General features: G+C 49.1%; 2 protein-coding genes across 2 annotated transcripts in view; both read left to right on the top strand.

Annotated features, from left to right (window-relative positions):
- ABCA7 (ATP binding cassette subfamily A member 7) overlaps window positions 1-4,316 on the top strand; it is a 95,616-nt gene extending 91,300 nt beyond the window's left edge. Inside the window, exons 48-50 of the mRNA XM_060275313.1 lie at window positions 382-474; window positions 1,310-1,547; window positions 2,215-4,316. Of these exons, the coding sequence (XP_060131296.1) occupies window positions 382-474; window positions 1,310-1,547; window positions 2,215-2,346 (463 nt within the window). The 3' untranslated portion in view covers window positions 2,347-4,316. The remainder of the gene's footprint in view (window positions 1-381; window positions 475-1,309; window positions 1,548-2,214) is intronic.
- Window positions 4,317-5,841: 1,525 nt separating this feature from the next.
- Window positions 5,842-22,868, top strand: part of YJEFN3 (YjeF N-terminal domain containing 3) — a 28,905-nt gene continuing 11,878 nt past the window's right edge. The window contains exons 1-4 of the mRNA XM_035120016.2: window positions 5,842-5,906; window positions 12,505-12,613; window positions 16,088-16,198; window positions 22,612-22,725. Coding sequence (XP_034975907.1) covers window positions 5,842-5,906; window positions 12,505-12,613; window positions 16,088-16,198; window positions 22,612-22,725 — 399 coding nt within the window. The remainder of the gene's footprint in view (window positions 5,907-12,504; window positions 12,614-16,087; window positions 16,199-22,611; window positions 22,726-22,868) is intronic.

Genomic DNA, 22,868 nt, shown 5'->3' with positions numbered 1-22,868 from the left:
CAACCGTGCAACTCCCAAACCACACACCACACAGACCATAGGTTAATACACTTTCTACAGTACAGTGGTAAAATGCCCTCAGCAGGTCCTTTGAGAGATTGTTTTTCTGGAGGATTCTCATAAAGTATGGCCTCTGCTGTGCTCTCTTCATCAGGTCAATAGGAGTATAATCAATTATAATTATAATTATAATTATTTTAGCCATGCAGATCTGCGAAAGGCCCCATTCTCCCTCCCAGCAACCAGGGTGAATATCCAGGCAGAAATTCCACAGGTGCAGATTCCCCCGCCATTTACCAGAGAGGCACCATATGAAACATTGGGGGTGAGGCTGAAAGGAGCTAACCGCCTTTCCCTCTCCTCTTTTCTCCCCCCTGCTAGCATGGAGGAGTGCGAGGCACTTTGCACCAGGATGGCGATCATGGTGAACGGCCGTTTCAGATGTCTGGGGAGTGTGCAGCATCTGAAGAACAAGTGAGCCTCTGGCGGTGATGGGGAAGGCTGTTTTGTATTGATAATGTACTGTTTGGGGGTGGGATTTCAGTCCTAAAGGCCACACCCCTTTCTCCAGGCCGCACCCCTCACTTTGACCACACCCCCTTTCTCCAGACCACACCCCTCACTTTGACCACACCTCTTCACTCTAAGCTGCACCCCTCACATAAACCACACCTCCTCTCTGCAGGACACACCCCTCACATTATGTCACACCTCCTCTCTCCAGGCCACACCCCTCACATAAACCACACCTCCTCCCTCTAGGCCACAACCCTCACATAAACCAAACCTCCTCCCTCTAGGCCACACCCCTCACATAAGTCACACCTCCTCTCTCCAGGCCACACACCTTGCATAAACCACACCTCCTCCCTCCAGGCCACACCCCTCACATAAGTCACACCCCCTCTCTCTGAGCCTGCTTTACCCCTAGAGTTTATTTTACCTAGCCAGAACGAGATCCCAGGATCCTTTGAGGCAAACCAAGCGCTTTAAACGTGTTTCAAATGTGAGGTGCAGATGCCGCCACGGACTGTGGGTGTAATTCAGCCGGCTTAGACTCAAGAGTAGACCTAACTGAAACGAATAGGCCTGCGTTACTTATTTTTATTTCATTTACGGCATTTCTCTCTCGCCTCGGTCCTCTCCCCCCATTTGATCCCCACAACGACCCTGTGAGGCGGGTCAGGCCGAGAGATGGAAACCCTTATATCTGTTGGAGAGAATGGATCTTTATCTTTTTTATTCCTTTTACTCCTGAATTTCTCGCCGAAACAACAACCCCTGTTCCCGCCCCGGTTTCTCTGCCTAGGTTCGGAGACGGCTACACCATCGTCCTCCGGGTCTCCAGCGCCGACCTGGGTCCTGTGGAGGAATTCATCCAAGACTCTTTCCCCGGAATCATCTTGAAGGAGAAGCACCATTGCACCCTCCAGTACCAGCTGCCTTCTCGCAGCTGCTCCCTGGCCAATATCTTTGGCATCCTCTCAGCTCACCAGACCACCTTCCACATTGAAGATTACTCCGTTTCGCAAACGACCCTCGACCAGGTGAGGCCGGCGGTGTGAGTGGGGACCCCCTAACAGCCCCCCAAATACTCTTTCCAAACAAAACTTCCCCCTGTTTTGTTTCCCTTCACACTTCTGAGAATCCACCCAGTTTCATTCCGATTCCTGCAGTCATAAGGACTGGTAACTTAACTTTAGAGGTTGGGCCCTTGAAGGTCACTTGGAGAATTTGGCCGGTCCAAAACGGAGTGGTTTTGTGAAGAATAAAGGTAAAGGTAAAGATAAAGGAACCCCTGACCATTAGGTCCAGTTGCGGACGACTCTGGGGTTGCGGCGCTCACCTCGCTTTATTGGCCGAGGGAGCCAGCGTACAGCTTCCAGGTCATGTGGCCAGCATGACTAGCCCACTTCTGGCGAACCAGAGCAGCGCATGGAAACGCCGTTTACCTTCCCGCTGGAGCGGTACCTATTTATCTACTTGCACTTTGATGTGCTTTCGAACTGCTAGGTTGGCAGGAGCAGGGACTGAGCAATGGGAGCTCACCCCATTGCGGGGATTCGAACCGCCGACCCTCTGATCGGCAATCCCTAGGCTCAGTGGTTTAACCCACAGTGCCACCCACATCCCTTTTGTAAAGAATAACGCCATTTTAAAATGTAATATCCTCCTTTGGCTTTCTCTCACCGCCCCGTTCCCTTTTGCCGCAAGGTGTTCGTTCACTTCGCCAAAGACCAAAGCGACGAGGATAGCTCCCCCGCGGACCACTCCCCAGCCCCCAGCCGCTGGAGAAGAATCCTCGGTTTACTGGAGGACAAGAACTTAGAAGAAACCCGGGTTTGAGAGACACGATCGGGACTTGAACCTCGTATTGAGGGTGGGGCATTGGGGGGGGTCGTCTCCACGCCCCTGAAGGTGGACTTGAACCCACACGAGTGACCCCCTCCATTTCCCTGCGTCTCAGAGGCTCTGCCTTCTCAAAGGAGCGAATGTAAGGACGGGGTCTCTCAGGAGCTAATGCTTAACAGGCAGTGCCCCCCATCCTTAGATCCCTCCGGTAAGGGGGTCTGGAAAGCAGAGAATATGTAGGTATGGAGCTGTGGGGGGGGGGGCGGGCAGGGAAGAGAAATGAATTTGGAGATCTGAACCTACCTCATTTGCCCTTCCCGAACCAATACACGAACTGAAATGGGGCCGTTTTTCCGGGATTCGCGTTCTGCCGAATTTTCTCCACATGCAAAAATTGTGTATTTGCATTCACACACACACACACACACACACACACACACACACATGCGAAGTATATATTAGGTGGGAATCATGTGCGGAAAATTAAGCATAGCTGTGAAAACGATGTTGTATCCCGGAAGGTCTCGTTTACAAGATGGAGTAAAGCTTTTTGCAAGCTGGTTTTAAATTGCTGGACTTGGCAGGCGCAGCATTAGAGAAACCAACAATTTAAAAGCTGGGGGGGGGGGGTTGCAGCTAGGTCATAGCTGCCAAGTCTCCCGTTTTTCGCGGGAACCTCCCGGATTTTAATCCGTTTCCCGCTGTTATCCCGAATAGAAAAAAAATCCTATAAACCCCCCGATTTCCTACCTGCCAGGGAGGCTCCTTCTGCGCATGTCTGGACATGCGCAGAACCGATTTTGGGTGCCGCTCTGCCCATGTCTGGGCACCGGGAATCGGGCAGAGTGGTACCGGAAGTCGCTTCTACGCATAGAAGCGACTTCCGGTGCCGCGCCGCTGATCCCGGACTTTTTCAACGGGAGACTTGGCAGCTATGAGCTAGGTAAAGGGGCAGAACGGGAGGTGTTTTGAGAACTTTGGAGTTTGGCCTCTGGCAAATGGCTGCTGTGCATCATAAAATAACTTATTCTTGCTTTTGCCGCTAGCGCATCCTGAGCAGAGTCTCCCCCCCTTCTCTGCTTTGCTGTGGTTGATATTTTGTTGCCCAGCTCGTTTTGGCCAAAGTTGATGAACTTTTTAAAAATGAATTCCCCCCAACCCCAACCCCCAAAATGGAATTTTCAGAGCTAGAGTCGTACCTCGCAAGTTGAACAGAATCCATTCTGGAAGTCCGTTCGACTTCCAAAACGTTCGGAAACCAAAGCACAGCTTCCGATTGGCAGCAGGAAGCTCCTGCTGCCAATCGGAAGCCGCGCTTGACGTTTGGCTTCCGAAAATAGTCCACAACCTGGAACAGTGACTTCCGGGTTTGCTGCGTTTGGGAGCTAAAACGTTTGAGAACTAAGCTGTTCAAAAGCCAAGGTACGGCTGTGTTTTTAAGGAAATTAAATGTCAACACTTCCCACACGGGTTGCCATACGCCTGGGTTTTCCGACGGATGAATCCCGGATATGTCGGGGGTGGGGAACTATGGCACCCCTATTTCAAATTAACGCCTGCCTTCGTTCTCTGCTGGGTTCTCTCCTGCCCCAGTTTTTGGACAACCATATGCATAGTTTTTCAGCATGAGTGGTCGTTCGGACGTTCAGAGAATGCGCTGGCTGCTGCAATTTTCTAGGGGAAAAACGCCTGGGGAATTCAAGGCCCGTGGCTGTGCCCACTTCTTACAATCTGGGAGTTCGGTGGCACAGTGTGAGAGAGGGAGGGGGGTCTCTATTTGCAGCTGGCAGCGGCTTGCTCACATGGCAGGGGTCGGACTCAGCCCCTGGTGTACCCCCAAGCTGCTTTGCTGTCCTTTCTGCAGATGGGGGCCGCTCACCCTCATCGTACATTCTGCCTTCAGCTCCTTATGTTTATATGCTGGACGTTGGAAACAAACATATATATATATATGCTATGAATAAAAATGCTATGTTCTGTTAAGAGCGCCTCTTGCCACCTGTGTGTCTGTCTGTAGAATCATAGATTCTGGCCCAATCGCCTTCTCAATCCGGCCCGCGAACAGTCCAGGAATCAGCATGTTTTTACATGAGTAGAATGTGTGCTTTTATTTAAAGGGGCATAGGAATTTGTGGGGCATAGGAATTTATTTGTGGGGCATAGGAATTCGTTCATTTCCCCCCCCCCTTCAAAATATAGTCCGGCCCCCCACAAGGTCTGAGGGACAGTGGACCGGCCCCCTGCTGAATAAGTTTGCTGACCCCTGAATTCTAATTCCTTCCCTCTGCGTTTTATTTTGTCTTCTGGGACGATTCCACCAGCGAGAAATGAGTTGGAGAGGTCCCACTGAAAAAGGCAGAGGAGGGAGGAGGCAAACGTCTGGCTGTGCAGTACAGTGATTAGGGTGTTGGACGAGGACCTGAGGCCAAGGTTCGAATCCCCACTCTGCCGATCTAAAATGGCAGAGTCACCTTGTCCTCTATTGCTCTGCATTTCAGGAGAAATCGGATTCAGTTTCCGTTTCAAATTCAGGGGAGCGTGAATCTCCTTGGAGATGTCCCCTGAATTTTGCCGGACAGTTGTCCGAATGAGGAACATGCCTGAAAATACAAAGACCGGGGTTAAGCATGCAAACACGTTCCTATTGGTGACAGCAACGTGCAAAGACACGCCGTATCAGGGGAGAAGGCAGAGAAACAAACGAATAGATTCTGCGAAAATGCATACGAATGTCTGTATTATACCGGACGAAATTTGCACGGAAATGCTGTCGGATTTTCAAGATTTCCCCCGGAAACAATTGCAAATGTGAGCAACTGAACTTGAGACTAGGGCGGGGGGTGGGTGGGGGGACCACAAACAAACCAGGAGCTGAGAGAAACGGAATGCAGCGGATTCACGCATCGCCAGCTTGTTCCCAGTCCGTCTCAATTTCACATGCATTTCTTCCATCCATTAGTCTGCCCTTCTCCACCCCCACCACATCCGCGCCCCCCCCCCCAAGACTGTGCAAAAATACAGCACCTAACCAGGCCCCTGATCCGAAACCATCTTTATTCATTACCCGAAAGCTTTCTATACTCTGCTTAATAGCAAAATAATTTCAGGATCTCTTTACGGATAGATCTGTCCATCGTGAAACCCGCAGGCAACTGCTGTGATGCTAGCCATCTTTGGGGGGGGGGGTGTTGTTTCCGCAAGGGTTAACCACCAACCTTCTCTCCCCCCACCCCCCTGTTTTTCCAATGGGGGATCGGGGAGGGGGGATTTTTCTTTTATTCCTCCAGGAAGGAACAGCCAATCAGTTGCTACAGTGCCCACGCTTAGTGCCTCTTGGTCTTCCCCTTCTGCTATCTTTTCTAAACCGCGGAAGAAAAAAAAGAGAAGGGGGGGGGACACACACAAGGAAAGGGTGTCGCTGTTTTTCTTTCTTCTTTGCTGGGAGCAAAGAGGGGGGGCAGGAGAGAGAAGCTTCTTTCCACCCAGACGATGGAGAAGCCCATTTGCAACTCGTCCCACAGCAAAGAGGAGATCCAGCCCCTCCGGTACTTAAGGTAAGTTGGCCACCTTTCAGGAAAAAGCCCCCTGCCCTTTTTGCCACCCTTGCCCCCCGACGAAGCTCTTTGCGCACCTGTCAGGAGGCTGCACCTGTTGCGATTCTGCCTGCAATGCAAACCCGCAGCCCCGCAGAGTCGTTGCACCAGGCGACGTTAAGACGCGGCCTCGGTAGTTGCAGGCTGGGCAATGGGTCGATGCAGGTGTGGGCCAAAGCAAGGAGGGGCTTGTTTTCTCAAACGGGGGTTGGGTGGGACAGGCAGGGTCTGTGACGGAGCCAGGTGTACTTCAATGCCAACGGACCCAGGGGGTGGGCAGATGATGACGGCAACCTGGCCAAAAATGACCCAGCGCGGAGCTCAACTTAGGCACGAGCCAGACTTTGGAGTTTTTTTATACCCTGCCCATCTGGCTGGGTTTCCGCAGCCACTCTGGGCGGCTTCCAACAAAATATTAAAATACAATAGTCTGTTAAACATTAAAAGCTTCCCTAAACAGGGCTCTGGGTGTCTTCTAAAAGTCTGGTAGATGTTTTTCTCTTTGACATCTGACGGGAGGGCATTCCACAGGGCGGGCGCCACCACCGAGAAGGCCCTCTGCCTGGTTCCCTGTAACTCGGCTTCTCACAGCGAGGGAACCGCCAGAAAGCCCTCGGAGCTGGACCTCAGTGTCCGGACAACTAGAGGGCGCCACCTTGGGGAAGGCTGACTTAAGGACTGGGTAGCTCCACTGGTTAGAACAGGGTGCCAGTAACGGAAAGGTTGTGCGTTCGATACCTGTATTTTTCTGGGTGGGGACGTGGGGGTACGCATACCCCTAAACATTTTGTGGATCTCAATTTCGGCCTCATTGAGGGACAGTATTTCAATATGAGTAGGAACACGAGAGTACCCTTAAACATATTTTTTAAAGGGGGAAAAAAGCACTGCCCATATGAGACATTTTGCATTATGCCAGGGGGGTCAGACTAAATGTCCACCCGCTTACAGTATGGCCTTAGATGAGGATTAGGCAAATTTGTGGGTGACACAGCGATCCACGGCTGTGGAGGCAGCGATGCTTCTGAATCTCAGTCGCTGGGGGTCCCAAGTGGGGGGAGCTGCTCTCGTGGTCTGTTTCTCCTTGGGGGTTCGTGGTCAGATGGGCCTGATCCTGCAGCCTCTCCTTACAACCAATGCACTTTCCCCACACACAGCCCCATAAGCTGCTTTCCGGTGCGCCTGGATTTTTTTGCTTCACCATCAACCTGACCTCCTTCCTTTTTTATTTTTATTTTTTTTTAAAATCCATTTAGAATTTTACTCTCACGAATGGCAAAAGAACGTGCGCTTCTCTCACTCTGTCTTTTCAGATTGTACTGTCCCCCCCGGTTACGTTCAACATAAGACAATATGGTATCCAGGGGGAGGAGGAAGAGGAGGAAATTAGAGGGGCGGGTGGTTATGATTATTCATTGAATTCATATACTGCCCCTGGACCTGCAGGTCTCAGAATGAAACCAGAACATCAAACCACAAAATGCATATCCAAAATTAAAACAACCACCCCAAAAGAAAAAAACACATATTGAAAGAGTGAAAAACACTATTATTGGGGGGGGGTGCGTTTTCATAACTTGGTATACGCGTGAGGTTTTTATGTCCGTGTTCTTTGGGTCAATTCTCTTTCTACCGTATTTTTCCGTGTATGACAAACCCCCGTGTATAAGGGACTTAAAATTAAGAAAATGGGGGGGGGGAGAGATTGCCCACAGTTGTTGAGCTTTTTTGGGGGGGGAGTGCTGAAAATCTCTCACCCGCCAGTCCCCAAAAATGCACTATCCCCCCATTTTTAACATGATTTTAAAAATTTTTATATATATATATATATATATATATATATATATATATATATATATAAACCCTGGTCTTATGCACGGAAATGTACAGTATATGCATTTGTTAGGGGAAGCTTTTTGTTTGGGGAAGTTTTTTAATGTCTGATGTTTTATCATGTTTTTAATATTCTGTTGGGAGCCCAGAGTAGCTGGGGAAACCCAGCCAGATGGACGGGGTATAAATAATAAACTATTATTATTATTATTAGTTTATATGAGCAGCGAAGATCAGGGCCACTGATCACCCCAAAGGATCCTTTTTTCCTCTTTCCAAATGCGGGTTTTGCAAAGAGCAACCCGCTCGCTCGCCTCTGATCTCCATGGCAACCATAAAACACACGCTCTCGAGTGTGATGTGGGTGTTGGGAGCAGATATATATATATATATATATATATATATATATATATATATATATTCCTTTCCAACGATGCTATTAAATCTGTCTCCTCCTCAGGGTTGGGGGGGGGGGAGAGAACGAGCGTGCATTTCTGCCGCCCGTTAAATCTCTTTTTCGTCTTGCACGTTTTTGGGGGTTCGCTCATCCACTCTTGTACCTTAAGGTGACGTCAGCAGGTCTGGATTCAGAAGCGTCAAAGAAGCGTTTCATTTACTGTAAACACGTCACAAACTTTGTATGAGAAATCGGGTGGGTGAAAACGGGGACTCCGCAGCGCCACCTCGTGTCGAAGTGTTAGAATGCACATACAGCTCGTATAAAGCGTTTTTTCCTTGCCGATGTAGCAAGGCCGATGTTGGGTCTCGGGTGCGTTTGTTTGAATCAATGAATCATTATTTGCGTCAGCCATCGGCCATAGCACTAAAACAAGAATACGATATACAAAGAATAGAAATAAAAAGTCAATTATATAAAAATCATTTTGGGGTTTTGAATCAATGGTTAAATAGTGGATCTCATTCTGGGTCTCAGGTATGTAAACCACCGTGCGTGATCACGTTAATCGATGAAGATGGTTTTTAAAATTTAATTAATATTTTTCTTTATGATCTTCTGTCTCCTTCTTCTTCTTCTTCTTCTTTTTAAATAAAATTAGTAGTAGTAGTAGTTTGCAAAATAAAATCGCAATATAAAATCACAAAGTACTTAAAAAATTTTTATTATGAGTTCGCAAAATAAAATCACAATATAAAATCACAAAGTATTTATTTATTATTATTATTATGAGTTCGCAAGATAAAATCACAATATAAAAACACAAAATATTCATTATTATCGATTGAATTTATATGCTGCCCAGTATCCGCACGTCTCAGGGCGGTTCACGGCATAAAATCATGGTATAAATACACAAAATGCCATATTTTTTCCCTGTATAACACGCCCCGTTGGGGGGGACGGGACTCAAATTTATGAAAATGGGGTGGGAAAATCAAAGCAGTTGTCCTTATTTCTTCTCTATTGGGCTTCTGCCTCAGGGGCTCATAGAAGACCCTCTGCTTTAACCGGGTAGCAGAAAAGTTGAAAAGCAGATGATGGGATATTGGGGGGGGGGGCGGCTCATAGAAGACCCTCTGCTTCGGGTACCAGATGATGGGAAATGGAGCTTCGAGGGATGGACTGGGCAGACGGGGGAAGGATGGAGGGGAGAGGGAGCAGACGCTTCCTGGAATTGCCCCCCCTTAACCCCGCTACCCTCCGCCCCCCCCCAGCTCTGCCCAAGCATTGTAGCATTGTGGGAAGATTCCTGCTTCTCTTTGCAAAAGACTTCTATTTAGCGGTTGCCGTGGCGACAGAGCCAAACGCTGCGGGAAGCTGAAAAGCCTTGATTTATTTTGTTTTTTCGGGGAGGGGGTGGTGGTCTTGCAGTGTCCTGTGAGAAGGAGTGACCGGCTGCTTTCCAGAAGCAAGGGGGCTTATTTCGGACAGTGCAAAACCGTGCATTGCAGGGGGTGGACCAGATGGCCCTTGGGGGGCCCCCTTCCAACCCACAATCCAACAATTGGGAGGGGGATTCCATGTCTGAAACCCTGGAGAAGCTCTTGCTAGTCAGTTCAAGCAGCGCTGAGCTGGATAGACCGACTCGAGGCAGCTTCCGATTTGAACCGGCCTCTTGAGGACTAGAATCTTGCATTGCCTTTAGCGGACAGGCCGTAGCTCAGCAGAGAAGCACTTGCTTGGCAAGCAGAAGGTCCTGAGGTCCAGTCCCTAGCAGCAGGGCAGGGGGCTGCCCCCTGAGCCTGAAACCTCAGAGAGCTGCTGCCGGTCAAAGTAAACGATATGGGGCCAGATGGACCCATTGGTCTGAGCAAAGCTTCCTACCAAACCTCCCTTCTGCCTGGGTTTGTTCCTTCTGCTTCGGCTCATTTAACGACGAGCGTGAGGGCGTTTTTGCTTAACGATCCCCCCCTCGCTGCTTTGATTAGCAATAATAATTCAACAGTTGAAAACACGAATCCGTCCGATCCTCTTTTCCAAGCCTTCCAAGTCGTCGGAACTAGAACTCGTGGCTGAATGCCTGAAGATTTGGGACGCAGTTAACCTGCAGAACTCCCTCCCACAGGAAGCAAGAAGCGTCACCAACCTAGATGGACTTTAAAAAAGAGGATTGGGCAAATTCGTGGAGGGCTTTCGAAGGCTCCTAGCCACAGAGGTTATACTCTGCCTGCTTGGGTCCTGCTTCCGGATTTCAGGCCCCTGTGAGAACAGGTGTTTCTTAGGTCCTTACCCGCTCTTGTTGTGGCAGGGAGTTCTGCAGGTTTACCATGCTGCATCATTTGCCCTGAAGCTTCAAATCCTGGCCCGATCCCACTGGCGTCAAAACCCACCGACCCCCCCCCCCAATCTCGTGCCAGAGTATGTGCAGCTCGGAGCCCAGCAAACTCGACAAGGGAAGCATTTTCTCGATTCCTGCAACATTCAGATTCCTGTCTGCTCCACTGCCAGATTCACATATATGCTAAGCAAGCTACAGCTTAGGGCCCCGCTCTCTTGCCCCCCCAAAAAAAATTAAAGAAAAAAAAAACCTGGATGTACATTTCCAAAATATAAGATAAGAAACAAATAAAATAAAACCTACATACAGCGTTTTGTGTTGTGTTGGCTCCTAGCATGTAAGTCATGCTAGCCTGCTAGTCTGCTCCCTAAAATATCCCTGGTTTGCTCCTTTCTATATATAGGGTGCCTACATTCTGCATGCAGGGCCGGTGCGTCCATTTAGGCGGACTAGGATATTGCCTAGGGCGCGAAAATGGAGGGGGCGCTGCCGAGCCTGCCCCGCAAAAACCCCGCGCCACCGCCGCCCTCCCAAGGTACGCGCTCGTGCTCCTCCTGCCTATGGAGGGGACGCCGAGAGCTCCCCAGCGGCGGCAGCACCCACAGCTGAAGCCTTCAGCTATGGGCGCTGATGCCGCTGCCGCTCGCTCGCAGCAGCCACCGCTGAGGAGCTCAAAGCGTCCCCTCCACAGGTGGGAGGGCACCGAGCTCCGCCCTTGGCCTGCGCTCCTCCCGCCAATGGAGGGGACGGAGGGGCAGCAGTGGTGTGCGTGCGTGCGTCATGACGCATGCGCCCGGGGGGCGCCAGAAGATGTTTTTGTCTAGAGCGCAAAAAGCCCTAGCACCGTTCCTGTCTGCATGGACTGATTCCATGGCAACATGTGCAAATGGCTTGAGATACCTACTAAAGGTAAAGGTAAAGGGACCCCTAACCGTTAGGTCCAGTCGCAGACGACTCCGGGGTTGTGGCACTCATCTCGCTTTACTGGCCGAGGGAGCCGGCGTTTGTCCGCAGACAGTTTTTCCGGGTCATGTGGCCAGCATGACTGAGCCGCTTCTGGCGAACCAGAGCAGCACACGGAAACGCCGTTTACCTTTCCGCCGGAGCGGTACCTATTTATCTACTTGCATTTTGACGTGCTTTCGAACTGCTAGGTTGGCAGGAGCTGGGACCGAAAAACGGGATCTCACCCCGTCGTGGGGACTCAAACTGCTGACCTTTTGACCGGCAAGCCCTAGGCTCAGTGGTTTAGACCACAGCACCACCCGTGTCCCCAAGATACCTATTAGGTCCATAAATTGCCATATAGCATATATTCAACAACAAAAAACAGCGGCAATTTGTTGTTGGCAAAGGACAGCTGGACCTATAAAGGGCCCCATTACCTTCAGGAGCTGAGGGCCGCATCAAACCTAAACCCGGCCCTGCTACGTGTCCAGAAGAGGGCAACCAAAGTGGTCAAAGGCCTGGAAACAATGCCTTATGAGGGACGGCTTAGGGAGCTGGGTATGTTTAGCCTGGAGAAGAGAAGGTTAAGGGGCGATATGATAGCCATGTTCAAATATATAAAAGGATGTCATATAGAGGAGGGAGAAAGGTTGTTTTCTGCTGCTCCAGAGAAGCGGACACGGAGCAACGGATTCAAACTACAAGAAAGAAGATTCCACCTAAACATTAGGAAGAACTTCCTGACAGTAAGAGCTGTTTGGCAGTGGAATTTGCTGCCAAGGAGTGTGGTGGAGTCTCCTTCTTTGGAGGTCTTTAAGCAGAGGCTAGACAGGCATATGTCAAGAATGCTTTGATGGGGTTTCCTGCTTGGCAGGGGGCTGGACTGGATGGCCCTTGTAGTCTCTTCCAACTCTATGATTCTATGGCCTCCAGGGGAACAGGATCTCGGAGTGTGAGGTCCCAAGCACTGTGTTTCGTGGTCGTAGAGCCCCTGCTTGATTACAGTATTTGGAATATGTAACTTTTCCTGTGTCTTGCAGCAGAGCAGAGGCATTGGCTATCGATAAAGAGCTGCTGGAGGAGTTTAGGTTCGGACAACAGCAGTTGATTGAAATCTGGGGTCGTGCTTGTGCCATGGCAGTAACCAAGGTAAGCCCACAGGACGGGGTAAGATGCTTGGTGTCCCCAGAACCACATTATTAGACCTGCTTCCTGGTTTGCTTGAGTATTTATTTACAGTGGCACCTTGATTCTCAAACTTAATCCGTTCCAGAAGTCCGTTCCAAAACCGAGCTTTCCAAAACCAAGGCGCGCATTCCCATAAAAAGTCGTGCAAAATGGATCAATCCGCTCCAGACTTTTAAGAACAACCCTTGAAACAGCAATGTGACATGAATTTTATTATCTAACGAGACTGTCGATCCATAAAACGAATGCAATAAACAATGTACTGCAACCGCGCAGCCAATCCACCGGTAGCCGGGCTGGGTTCCACACAGTCACGAAAACAAAACGAAAAAGAGCTGCGAAAACAAAAACGCAGAAGAAATAGCAAAAATGGACAGACCTCAGTGTAACGCTCAAACCGGAAGCGTGACACTCAGAACGGAGCACGTTTGGCTTCCGAAAAAAGTTTGCAAGCTGGAACTCTTACTTCCTGGTTTGCAGTGTTTGGGTTCCAAGTTGTTTGAGTACCAAGGTACCACTGTATTATTATTATTATTATTATTATTATTATTATTATTATTATTTTATTCCACTTTCTACCCAAAAATCAACAAATCTCTCCAACAGACTTGCAGAGTGCTCTGAGCAAGGCAGTCCCTGCCCTCAGGCTTATACAACCTGAAAAGACACGGCATTAAAGAAAAACGGGCTGGGGGAGGAGGAGGAAAAAAGCAAGCTACCTGCCCTCGGGCTTATACAACCGAAAAAGACACATCAGCAAAGGAAAATGGGCAGGGGAGGAGGAGGAGGGAATAAGGAAGCTCTCTGCCTTCAGACTTATACAATTTTTTAAAATAAAAAGGCACAATGCCAAAGGAAAATGGGTTCGAAGGGAGGAGGAAATAGGCAAACTCTGGTACCAGTGGGAAGTTCTTGTAACGGCCGGCCCAGTCATTAGGGAACCAGGCAGAGGGCCTTCTCGGTGGTGGCGCCCGCCCTGTGGAATGTCTTCCAGTCAGGTGTCAAGGAAATAAGCAACTACCTGACTTTTAGAAGACATCTGAAGGCAGCCCTGTTTAGGGGAGTTTTTAATGTTTGATGTTTTATTGCATTTTTAATATCTTGTTGGAAGCCACCCAGAGTGGCTGGGGAAACCCAGCCAGATGAGCAGAGTATTATTATTATTATTTTATATTTATTTTATTTTATTTTATTTATTTATTTATTTATTATGACAACAAAGGAAAATGGGCTCTGAGGGAAGAGGAAATAGGTAGACTCCAGTGCCAGTCCTTAGAAACAAGGTCTTCTCATGAACAGCTGAAAGAGAGGAGGAACGAAAGCTTTCTGGTCTGGAGGGCGCCAGGTTGGCAACCCTTGTGGTCTGGGAGCTCTCTCTGTTCCTCAGTACCCTGAGGTCTGTTGTTCTTTGATCCAGCACTTCCTTCGGGCACCCTTGGAGTCGTTTCCTCTTGACGTTGCCCAGAGCATCACTGCAATTTTTTTAGCCCCCTTCCTTTTCGGCCTGTTAGTTTTGGACGCGGAGCGGCTCCATCTGGCTTTTTAATCGCTCGCAGCCTCTCCTCGGCGTCTCCCCGACCCTCCGCCGCGGAGGAAATGCCGGGCGGTTTTCAAAGTCTGGCCCTGCCAGCTTTTTACCTCTGCCACATTCCAGATTTTTACCTCTGGTTTGGCATCGGCTATTTGCATTGCATCAGCACCGGGCTGGGGCAATTAATATTGTTTGCTCTGACTGGCAGCAGCATTCAGGCAGGGGACATTCCCAGCCACTGGGGATTGAATTGGGACCTTCTGCTAGGGAGCTAACCAGAAGGGGTTAGCTCCGGCTTCCTCAACCTCAGCCCTCCAGGTGTTTTTGGCCTACGACTCCCATGATCCTTTGCTAGCAGGACCAGTGGTCAGGGATGATGGGAATTGTAGTCTCAAAACATCTGGAGGGCCGAGGTTGAGGAAGCCTGGCTTAGCTAAGCCCTTCTGGTTAGCTCAAAAAGGAAGCAAGACGCCAGCCCTCAGGACTCTGAAGAAACCCATCGTTTATTTGAACTAGAACTAGAATCTTACTTTACGTCGGGACAAGGGAGGGCCATAGCTCGCCTTTCATGCGGAAGCTCAATGCCAACTTCAGAGCCACTGCGTGGATGGGAGGAGGAGGAGGAGGAGGAGGAGGAGGAGGAGGAGGAGGAGGAGGAGGAGGAGGAGGAGACGAAGACGAAGACGAAGACGAAGACGAAGACGAAGAAGAAGAAGAAGAAGAAGAAGAAGAAGAAGAAGAAGAAGAAGAAGAAGAAATTTATTACTTATACCTTGCCCATCTGGCCGGACCTCCCCGGCCACTTTGGGCAGCTTCCAACAGGATATTAAAAACACGATAAAACACCAAACATTAAAAATGTCCCTTAAACAGGGCTGCCTTCAGATGTCTTCTAAAAGTCAGGTAGTTGTTTATTTCATTGACGTCTGACGGGAGGGCATTCCACAGGGCGGGCACCACCACCAAGAAGGCCCTCTGCCTGGTTTCCTAACCTCACTTCTCGCAGGGAGGGGACCGCTAGAAGACCCTCAGGAGGTGGACCCCGGTGTTATACAGTCTCAGCGGCCACTCCCAGTCCCCAGTCTAGCTGCCACATTCTGGATTAGTTGTAGTTTCCGGGTCACCTTCCAAGGTAGCCCCACGGAAAGCGCATTGCAGTAGTCCAAGCGGGAGATAACCAGAGCATGCACCACTCTGGCCAGACAGTCTGCGGGCAGGGAGGGTCTCATCCTGCGTACCAGACGGGGCTGCCCTGGACACAGAATTGACCTGCACCTCCATGAACAGGTTTACCACTCCTATCAGCCAATCACCCATTCCCACCACCCTTCTGAGTAATACCCCTCCCCACCCTCTGACTATACATAAGGGTCTAGTGACTTCTGTTTCAGTGTATCTGACGAAGTGTGCATGCACACGGAAGCTCATACCTATGACAAACTTAGTTGGTCTCTAAGGTGCTACTGGAAGGATTTTTTATTTATTTATTTTTGTCCATAAACAGCTGTGAGTCCGAAATGACTCTTGGAGAGGGTTGCGAGTTCGAAATCCTGGAGATTCGCTGCCATTCAGTGTTGACAGCCCTGAGCCAGACAGACCAATGGTCCGACTCGGTTTGGCAAGCTCCCTACGTTCCTATTTAAAACCAGGCCGCGAGGGCTAGAACCTCGATTTATCCTTAAGGGAAGGAGCACAGCTCAGTCCCAGGGCAGAGGGTCCCAGGTTCGATCCCAAAACATCTCAGGATAGGGCCAGGGGAGATGCCTTCCCTTCTTACATTCCTGGTGGAAGCCATTGAGCTTCTGCTCCTCGGCTGTCTCCCATCGGATCCGCCTCTTGTTTTTAGCCTGAGCACCCCACCCCCGGTTGTCCTGCACCCTTATTTTCCGGGCGTCTCGTTGCAGGTTTTCCCTCGGAGGTCTCTGCCGAGAAAGCAGCCGACGTTGCTGGTGGTCTGCGGCTGCGAACAGAACGGGGCAGTCGGCCTGGCATGTGCCCGTCACCTGCGTGTCTTTGTAGGTACCTGCAGCCCCCTTCTGCCCCCCCCCAGAGTTTGGCTTTGTTTCCATCATGCATTCTCTCTCTTCCTTGTTCGAATCCATTTCTGTCCCCCTTTTAAAAGAGGGTTGGACAAATTCGTAGAGGTATTTATGACGGCCAGCCGCAAGGGCTATGATGTCTCCGCTGCTGGAGGCAATATTGCTTGGGAATTCCAGTCGGTCACCCCGGGGAGGGTGAGAGCGCTTCTCTTGTGCTCGGATCCTGCTTTTTGGGGCTTCCCACTGCAGGGCTTCTGGTTGGCCACTGTGAAGATATGATTCTGGACCAGCTCCAACCTGCTCCTCTGAAGTCTTTTTGATGTTGGCTTGAGATCAGGGCACTCAACGGTTTCGCTTCTAGGGGGAAGATCTTCCTTTTAACTTTTTATATAAGATGATTTTTGGAATGGAGGAGAAAGGCTCAGGATAGCTGAACAGACACACAGACACAGAGAGGAGAGAGAGAGAGAGAGAGAGAGAGAGAGAGAGAGAGAGAGAGAGAGAGAGAGAGAGAGAGAGAGAGATGTACAATTTAGCTTGTTTACAAAGCTATTGCACTACCAACCGTACTGTATGCTTGTGAAACATGGGCCACTTATAAATGCCATCTCCAACTTCTCAAAAGATTCCATCAACGGTGTCTCCAAAAAGTTTTACACATCACCTGGGAAGACAGGGGAACTAATGCCAGTGTACTGGAAGAAGCAAAGGTCACCAGTGTTGAAGCGATGGTTCTTCAACATCTTCGTTGGACTGGTCATGTTGTGTTGATGCGTGATGATCGTCTTCCAAAGCAACCACTCTATTCCGAACTTAAAAATGGAAAGCGTAATGCTGGTGGTCAACAAAAGAGGTTCAAAGGCAAATCTTTAAAAATGTAGTATAAACACAGACAACTGGGAAACACTGGCCTGCGAGCGCTCCAGTTGGAGAACAGCCTTTACCAAAGGTGTCCTGGGCTTTGAAGACACTCGAACTCAGGACGCAAGGGAGAAACGTGCTAAGAGGAAGGCACGCTTGGCAAACCCTCACCGGGATCAACTCCCGCCTGAAAACCTATGTCCCCACTGTGGAAGGACGTGGGGATCCAGAATTGGCCTCCACAGTCACTTACGGACTCATTGTTAAAACCGTGTTTATGGAAGACAATCTTCCTCGGCTACGAGTGATTGCCAAAGAAGAAGAAAAAGATATTTGTTCCCCAAACCCTCGTATCCTTTCTTTCTTAAATACTCCTTTCAAATGATGATATTGTAACCATATTGTTAAATTTCCCAGATAATTCCTTAAATTCTTTAATTTATATTCTCCTCCCTCTTGTTTTGATAAGTTTCTTTTAGTTATGGAATATGCAGAAATGGCGACACTCACCCGAAGAATAAGAAAACAAGATAAACTTTTTATTTAAAAAAAGAATAGAAATGGTTTATTGAATATTTGCAGATAAATTGAAAGCAGAGAAAAACATGGTCAGGACTATTATAATAACTCGCACTTTCATAAGAGTATATATTTAAAGTAGCTAAATAAATGAGCACATTGAATGAATTTGGATATGCAGAAGATTTAAAAAAAATAACTTTAAGGAACCGCAGAAAGAGGGGGGAGGAAGTCGAGTTTTGAAATGTTAGAAGGATTGTAAAATTAATGAAATGTATAAACCTGAAAAGTGTAAATAAAATTTTAAAGAGAAAGGTGCAGAATTGCTGGGGTGAGGTTGTAGGAGAGAGAATGCTCTGTGTTAAGACTAAAAGTATTAGCACCATTGGCCGGGGTTTTTCTGAGCTTTCCAAACTGCAAAGAAGGCTTAGAGAAGGATACAGTACATGGTTCTGCTTTCCATGCAAACCGTGACCTAGCTTTTGAAACCCACAAAGCAACAGTCCTGCCTGGCTTGGCAGCCTTTTAATACACTGTGTTTCTAGGGTACAAAGCACTTTCTTTCTCGCCCTGAATTGGTCTCGCTAAGAAATAGCTCCAGGTCGCCCTGGGGAACAAGAAGGAGAAGGGAAAACAGGGTTTAAAGTCCCCTTCCTTTGCCCTGCATCCCACTTCTGAAATTTATTTCTCAGGGATGAAATGATTTCCTTTCCCTTTCTGTGGCCCCCACCCTACTCCTGAAATTTATTTCTTAACTTTCATTCAAGTTTAAAACTCTGCCTGTTATCAGTTAGATGTCCAGTCCCCCAGTTCAGGAAGGCTGGAATGTAGAGCAATGAGGGAAATGTTGCTTCAGCGAGGCTTCCACTTGAATATGGAGTTATGCCTATCCATTCTGAAGGAAATCAGCCCTGAGTGCTCACTGGAAGGACAGATCCTGAAGCTGAGGCTCCAATACTTTGGCCACCTCATGAGAAGAGAAGACTCCCTGGAAAAGACCCTGATGTTGGGAAAGATGGAGGGCACAAGGAGAAGGGGATGACAGAGGACGAGATGGTTGGACAGTGTTCTCAAAGCTACTAACATGAGTCTGACCAAACTGCGGGAGGCAGTGCAAGGCAGGAGTGCCTGGCGTGCTATGGTCCATGGGGTCACGAAGAGTCGGACACGACTAAACGACTAAACAACAACAACAATCATAGAATCATAGACTTGTAGAGTTGGAAGAGACCCCAAGGGTCATCCAGGAATTGCAACTAAAGATTTGCCAAGAGGTGGCCACCCAACCTCAGTTTAAAAACCTCCAAAGAAGGAGCACCCGCCACCTTCAGAAAGTTCCACTATCAAACAGTTCTTACCATCAGAAAGTTCTCCCTAAGGCTTAGCCGAAATCTCCTTTTTTAAAAGATGAATCCATTGGTTCAAGTCCTCCTTGAACTCGCTCTGTCTTCCTTCATTTATTTGAAGATGGCCATCTCTCAGTCTTCTCCAGGCTGAGCACCCTCAACCATTCCTCGCAAGACTTGGTTTCCAGACCCTTGGCCATCTTGGTTGCCCTCCTCTGCACACCTTCCAGCTTGTCAATATCCTCCTTAAACTGGGGTGCCCAGAACTGGACACAGGGCTCCAGAACAGAGAAGCACGATTCCTTCCATTGATCTGGACGCTCTTCCTTGGCGATCCCTCGTAGCCGAGGAAGATTGTCTTCCAAAACAGGGTTTTAGCAGTCCGTAAGTGAATGTGGAGGCCAATTCCGGACCCACACGTCCTTCCACAGTGGGGACATTGGTTTCTGGGCGGGAGTTGATCCTGGTGAGGGTTTGCCAAGCGTGCCTTCCTCTTAGCACGTTTCTTCCTTTCGTCCTGAGTTCGAGTGTCTTCAAAGCCCATAACACTTTTGCGAAAGGCTGTTCTCCAACTCGAGCGCTCGCAGGCCAGTGTTCCCCAGTTGTCGGTGTTTATATACGTATTAGATTTGCTTTGAGACAGTCTTTAAACCTCCTTTGTTGACCACCAGCATTATGCTTTCCATTTTTAAGTTCGGAATAGAGGAGTTTCTTTGGAAGATGATAATCAGGCATCTGAACACCATGACCAGTCCAACGAAGTTGATGTTGAAGAATCATCACTTTGACACTGGTGTCTTTGCTTCTTCCAGTACACTGACATTAGTTCGCCTGTCTTCTCAAGTGATGTGTAAAAAATTTCGGAGACACCGTTGAGGGAATCTCTCGAGGAGGCCTCAGTGTAGCACAGCTAAGAATGAGGGAGAGATCTTAGACTTCTGTTGATGCAACCTAGAATAGGATTGGCTCCCCGCCCCCTGCATTGCACTGTTGACTTATGTTATGTTTGTGGTCTACCAAGATACCTAAATCCTCAAGAGCAGGGGTGTCAAACTCAAATTCATCGGGGGCCGCATCAGCAGTTTGGTCACCCTCAAAGGGCCGGTTGTATCTGTAGGACAATGTGTCCACTCTTTATTATCATAAATTATTGTCACTGCATTCAATTATTACTGTTTTTTTGTAATAATGTAAGTAATAACTAGCTCTGAAAGCATAAACATAGGTAGAATAATGGCAAGTAGATATTCAAATGTACAATTATTGTACAATTTATTGAAAAATGATTTTTGGTAACTGCACTGGGTGGTGGAGACTCACTAGGGTTTCATGCAGGAGCTTTGCAGAGCTACTGGTACCTGGAGATGCTAGGGTCCTTCTGCATGCAGGACAGATGTTCTGCCAGTGAGCCACCACCCTTCACCAAAGGGACTGGCTGAGGTTGACTCGCTGGAGCTGCTCTCCTGGTTCCAGGGTTTAAGGGCCAGAAGTATAAAGCAGCATCCTATGTTTCTGAGGAGAGGGAGAGGGAGAGGGAGAGGGAGAGAGAGGGGAGGGGAGAGGAGGGGAGGAAGGAAGGAAGGAAGGAAGGAAGGAAGGAAGGAAGGAAGGAAGGAAGGAAAGAAGGAAGAAAAGAGGGAGTGGGAGGGAGAGAGGAAGGAAGGAAAGAGGGGAGAGAAAGAAGAGTAGGAAAGAAGGAAGGGAATAAAGAAGGAAAGAAAAAGAGGGAGAAAAGACGGAAAGGGAGAAAGAAGGAAGGAAGTAGAGAGGGAAAGAAAGAATAAGAATGAGGGAGAGGAAGAAAGATCGGAAGGAAGGAAGATTGGAAGGAAGGAAGGAAGGAAGGAAGGAAGAAAAGAGGGAGCAGGAGGGAGAGAGGAAGGAAAGAGGGGAGAGAAGGAAAGAAAAAGAAAGAGGGAGAGAAGATGGAAAGGGAGAAAGAAGGAAGGAAGTAGAGAGGGAAAGAAAGAATAAGAATGAGGGAGAGGAAGAAAGATGGGAAGGAAGGAAGGAAGGAAGGAAGGAAGGAAGGAAGGAAGGAAGGAAGGAAGGAAGGAGGGAGTGGGAGGGAGAGAGGAAGGAAGGAAAGAGGGGAGAGAAAGAAGAGTAGGAAAGAAGGAAGGGAATAAAGAAGGAAAGAAAAAGAAAGAGGGAGAGAAGACTGAAAGGGAGAAAGAAGGAAGGAAGTAGAGAGGGAAAGAAAGAATAAGAATGAGGGAGAGGAAGAAAGATGGGAAGGACGGAAGGAAGGAAGGAAGGAAGAAAGAAAGAAAGAAAAGAGGGAGCAGGAGGGAGAGAGGAAGGAAAGAGGGGAGAGAAGGAAAGAAAAAGAAAGAGGGAGAGAAGACGGAAAGGGAGAAAGAAGGAAGGAAGTAGAGAGGGAAAGAAAGAATAAGAATGAGGGAGAGGAAGGAAGATGGGAAGGACGGAAGGACGGAAGGAAGGAAGGAAGGAAGGAGGGAAGGAAGAAAGAAAGAAAGAAAGAAAGAAAGAAAGAAAGAAAGAGAAGAGGGAGCAGGAGGGAGAGAGGAAAGAAAGAGGGGAGAGAAAGAAGAGTAGGAAAGAAGGAAGGGAATAAAGAAGGAAAGAAAAAGAAAGACGGAGAGAAGACAGAGATAAAGAAGGAAGGAAGGAAGGAGAGGGAAAGAAAGAATAAGAACGAGAGAGAAGAAGAAAGAAAGGGAAGGGGGGGTCGCCGCCTTGATTCAGCGCCAGAAAAGAGCGCAAAGGGACCCAGGGGCAAAAAAACATTTCCCGTGCAGCGTGAGGCAGCGGGTGTCCGTTTTAGGAGAAGTGCGTAAAGCCTCAGACTTGCACGTTCATGAGGCTGAGCCGCTGCTGAGCTCACGTTCATGAGGCTGAGCCGCGGCAGGAGGAGAAGGAGGTGAGGCAAGAGGAGGAGGAGGCGGCTTGTCCGTACGGAGCAGCACTGTGCGGAGAGTCCCGAGCCTCTGGGACGCAGCAGTGCTCTGTAGCACTTTGAATCCTCCTCCTTCTCCACGCGGCGCTGCTGGGTGCTTTGTCTGTGATTCAGCAGCAGCAGCAGCAGCCATTTCCAGGCGCCGAGCCGTGGCAGGAGGAGGAGGATTCAAAGTGCTACAGAGCACTGCTGCGTCGCAGAGGCTTGGGACTCTCCGTGCGGCGCTGCTGGGCACTGACCCGGCAAGCTGCCTCTTCCTTCTCCTGCTGTGGCTCGGGGCGCTCCACGCAGCGCTGCTCCGGCCGCCTTTCTACCCCCCCCCAGGCCCCAGCTGTTTGTCGGCGCTTTGTCGGCGCGGCGCTTCAGCAGCAAGGTCCCGCTGCTGGGTCCCGCTGGCTGGGGCGCTCGGCGGGCCACATGACGAGGTCTGGCGGGCCGGATTTGGCCCCCGGGCCTTGAGTTTGACACCCGTGCTCAAGAGGGAGATGTTGCTTCAGCAAGACTTGGGGTTAGGGAAGCCTGGAGTGCAATGATTGGAAATCTATGATTTCCTCAGACAGTGAGATCATAGATTTGGAGGCTCCATCCCTTGGCCGCACCCAGATCCGGGGCAAGTTATTCTCCAAGCTGAGAATGCCGCAAATTTTATTTATTCAACGTTTTGCAAAGTTGCTGATTTCCAATCCCTCACACTTCCCTTCGTGCCTTCCTCTTTTGTCTCCCCCTCATGTTTCTCCTTGCAGGAATACGAGCCCACCATTTTCTATCCGAAGAGATCTTTGAACCCTCTTTTCCGGGATTTCACCACGCAGTGTGAGAAGATGGACATTCCGTTTCTGTCCTATCTGCCAGCGGAGGTGAGCAAAGGCTTTCTGGTCCCTCACTTGCAAGGGAGCCGCTTGGTGCGACAAGCCCTCTTGATGGCGGACGTCAACAGATGATTGTACAGTGGTACCTTGGTTCTCAAGCTTAATCCGTGCCAGAAGTCTGTTCTAAAACC

Source organism: Zootoca vivipara, chromosome 6 (assembly GCF_963506605.1).
Source record: "Zootoca vivipara chromosome 6, rZooViv1.1, whole genome shotgun sequence".
Lineage (NCBI taxonomy): Eukaryota > Metazoa > Chordata > Lepidosauria > Squamata > Lacertidae > Zootoca > Zootoca vivipara.
The sequence above is the reverse complement of the archived record's forward strand: the minus strand, read 5'-3'. Positions and strand labels throughout refer to the sequence as shown.